The sequence below is a fragment of the Corapipo altera genome, unplaced genomic scaffold (genome assembly GCF_003945725.1).
Source record: "Corapipo altera isolate COAL_440 unplaced genomic scaffold, ASM394572v1 50149, whole genome shotgun sequence".
Lineage (NCBI taxonomy): Eukaryota > Metazoa > Chordata > Aves > Passeriformes > Pipridae > Corapipo > Corapipo altera.
This window is the reverse complement of record NW_020889257.1, coordinates 1-2270: the sequence shown is the minus strand read 5'-3', so window position 1 is coordinate 2270 and position 2270 is coordinate 1. Positions and strand designations below refer to the sequence as shown.

The 2270-nt window shown below is 71.1% G+C and overlaps 1 protein-coding gene across 1 annotated transcript; it reads right to left on the bottom strand.

Moving 5' to 3' along the window:
- Positions 1 to 103: 103 nt before the first annotated feature.
- LOC113942175 (PDZ and LIM domain protein 2-like) lies at positions 104 to 2229 on the bottom strand (the record flags this gene model as incomplete). Its single annotated transcript, XM_027633317.1, has 3 exons — positions 2196 to 2229; positions 662 to 768; positions 104 to 255 (listed from the first exon to the last, which is right to left on the bottom strand). Coding segments are annotated over exons 2-3 (245 nt in total), but the record flags the coding sequence as incomplete, so codon positions are not given.
- Between the last annotated feature and the right edge of the window lie 41 nt (positions 2230 to 2270).

The window sequence follows — 2270 nt, the reverse complement described above, 5'->3', positions numbered from 1 at the left end:
AAAAACATCCACCACACACTTGGCTGGGGACCCCAACCCACGTGGGGACACCCCTGGGACCCAGCTCCAGGGCTTGGGGCTGCCCACCCCCCCCAGCACCCACCTCTCCACCTCCAGCCGGAGCTGCCCAGGGCTCTGCTTGATCTTGTTCTGGGCCTCCACGTGCAGCATCTCGGCCGTGCTCTCCCCGTTGATGGTGACAATGACATCCCCCGCCCGGAGATCACCCACGGCCGCCTTCCCGTGCTCCACCACCTTCATGGAGAAGAAGGGGGACGTGGGGACAGCCCCAGTGAGCCCCCCCACACACACCCCCCCACACGCAGCCCTTGCGCCAAGGTCCACGTCGACTCCTGAATCCCAGTGGCTCCCACCCGCTGGAATCCCCACGGCCTGGACGAGAACAGCACCAGACCCTCTGCCAGGGTGGGAGCACGGCCCTGGAAACAACACCCGGAAGCTTGGCCTGGCCCTGCCCAGCCCGGGGGTGGCACGGGGCCCCTGCGCCGCCGTCGCCAGCCGTGGGCCGTTCCCACGGAGCGGGATCCCCCAAGGACAAGCAAACAGGATCCTCTCCCCGGAGCAGCCCAGCACGGCACCCGCCCGGCAGCCTTCCCCCGGCCCGGGGGGCACGTGGTGGTGGTGGTTGGGGGGGTCCTACCTTGGAGACAGTGATGGGCTTCCCGAAATCTCGTCCCCCGGAGATGCGGAAGCCCCACGGGGCCGGGCCGGGCAGGGTCACGGTCACTGGCATGGCAGCGGGTGGCTCTGGGCGGGCAGGAGGGCGCTGTCAGGGATCCCAGGCACCCGGGCAGAGGGGACTCCCCTCCTCCCACCCACAGCCCACCCAGCGGCAGCCTCCCTGTCCCGGCTGCACCCCGAGCAGGGGGTGATGGAAACCGGCAGCGCTTTCCTTCCGGGGAGGGGACCCGCGTCCCTGCGGGGTGTCAGCAGCCACTGCCGCTTCCTCTTGCTGCCCCAAGGCTGGTGGCTTCCTCCCCCCGGAGCACGGGGGTCCCAGGCAGCCGTTGGCGCAGCTGAGGCAGCCAAGGTCGTTCCCAGGGGCTGGAGCGAGGCAGGGAATCAGCGACGCGTTGGCAGCAAGGCCAATCCCGCAGGGCGGCAGGGCCAAGCCAGCGGGTTTGGAGGGGAGGATGTGGTGATCCTGCTGCTCACCACGGGGGGGGTCTGGCACCCGGCGAGGACCACCACCCCGAGTCCTTCATCCTGCAGCCAATCCAGACCAGTAAAAGGTCCCATGGCACCCCGGGGAGAGCAGCAGCTCCTGGTTTCGAGGGGATGGGTGGGAATGTGCAGCCCCGTCCCCTAAATCCCCACCAGATCCCATCCCATCCCGCCACAGCCTGGCCGAGCTCCGCAGAGCCCGAGGAGAGCTGGATATCCCGTCTGCAACCGGGCATCTCATCCGGAACCGGGCACCTCATCCGCAGCCGCCGGGAAGGCATGTTAAAAATCCCAAGCGCACAAAGAGGGGCTTGAGAGGCTGTCCGGAAGAATTTCCTGGGCTGGGCTTCGAGTGCCGGGAGGAAACCCCAAACCCAAACCCCCCTCCCCATGCCCGGCCCCGCTCAGCATCCCTGGGCAGCGAGGGCTGCCGGCCTGGGGACCCCCACACCCGGCTGGGCACCAACCCCAGACCCCCGAAGGGTCCTGCACCTCTTCTCCAGCCCCCGCACCCCTCCTTCATGTCCCGCACCCCTTCTCCATCCCCTGCTCCCCTCCTCTGTCCCCCGCTCCCCTTTCGGTCCCCCGACCCCCACCTGTGTCCCCGCTCCCTCCCGGCTCTGTCCCCGTCGCACAGCGACGTCTTTGTGCCCGCGGCGACTGGCGGTGCCGCCTGGCACCCGCGGGGCGAGCGGCGGGGACGGGCGATGCCAGAGGTGGCGAGGGGACGTGGGGCTCTGGGGACGTGGGGACACAGGGACGTGGGGATTTGGGCTATGGGGACACTGGGATTTGGGGGACGTGAACACCTGGGGACGTGGGGGGACAGGCGGCCCGCAGCCCCCCTCCCCTGCGCGGCGGAGCAGCATCCGCGGGACCCCCGGGCACCGCGACCCCCGAAGGAAGGGCACCCCCGACAACCGCAGCGGGCGCTCGCCGGTCCCCCCGCACCCCGCGGTGCCCCCCAAGCCCCCCGTGCCCCCCGCACCGCCGGTACCCCCCGCACTCACCGGGGCGGCCGAGCCGGGCGGCCCCGCGGGGCTGCGGAGCCGAGCGCGGCCCCGGGACGGCGCCGCCTCCTCGGG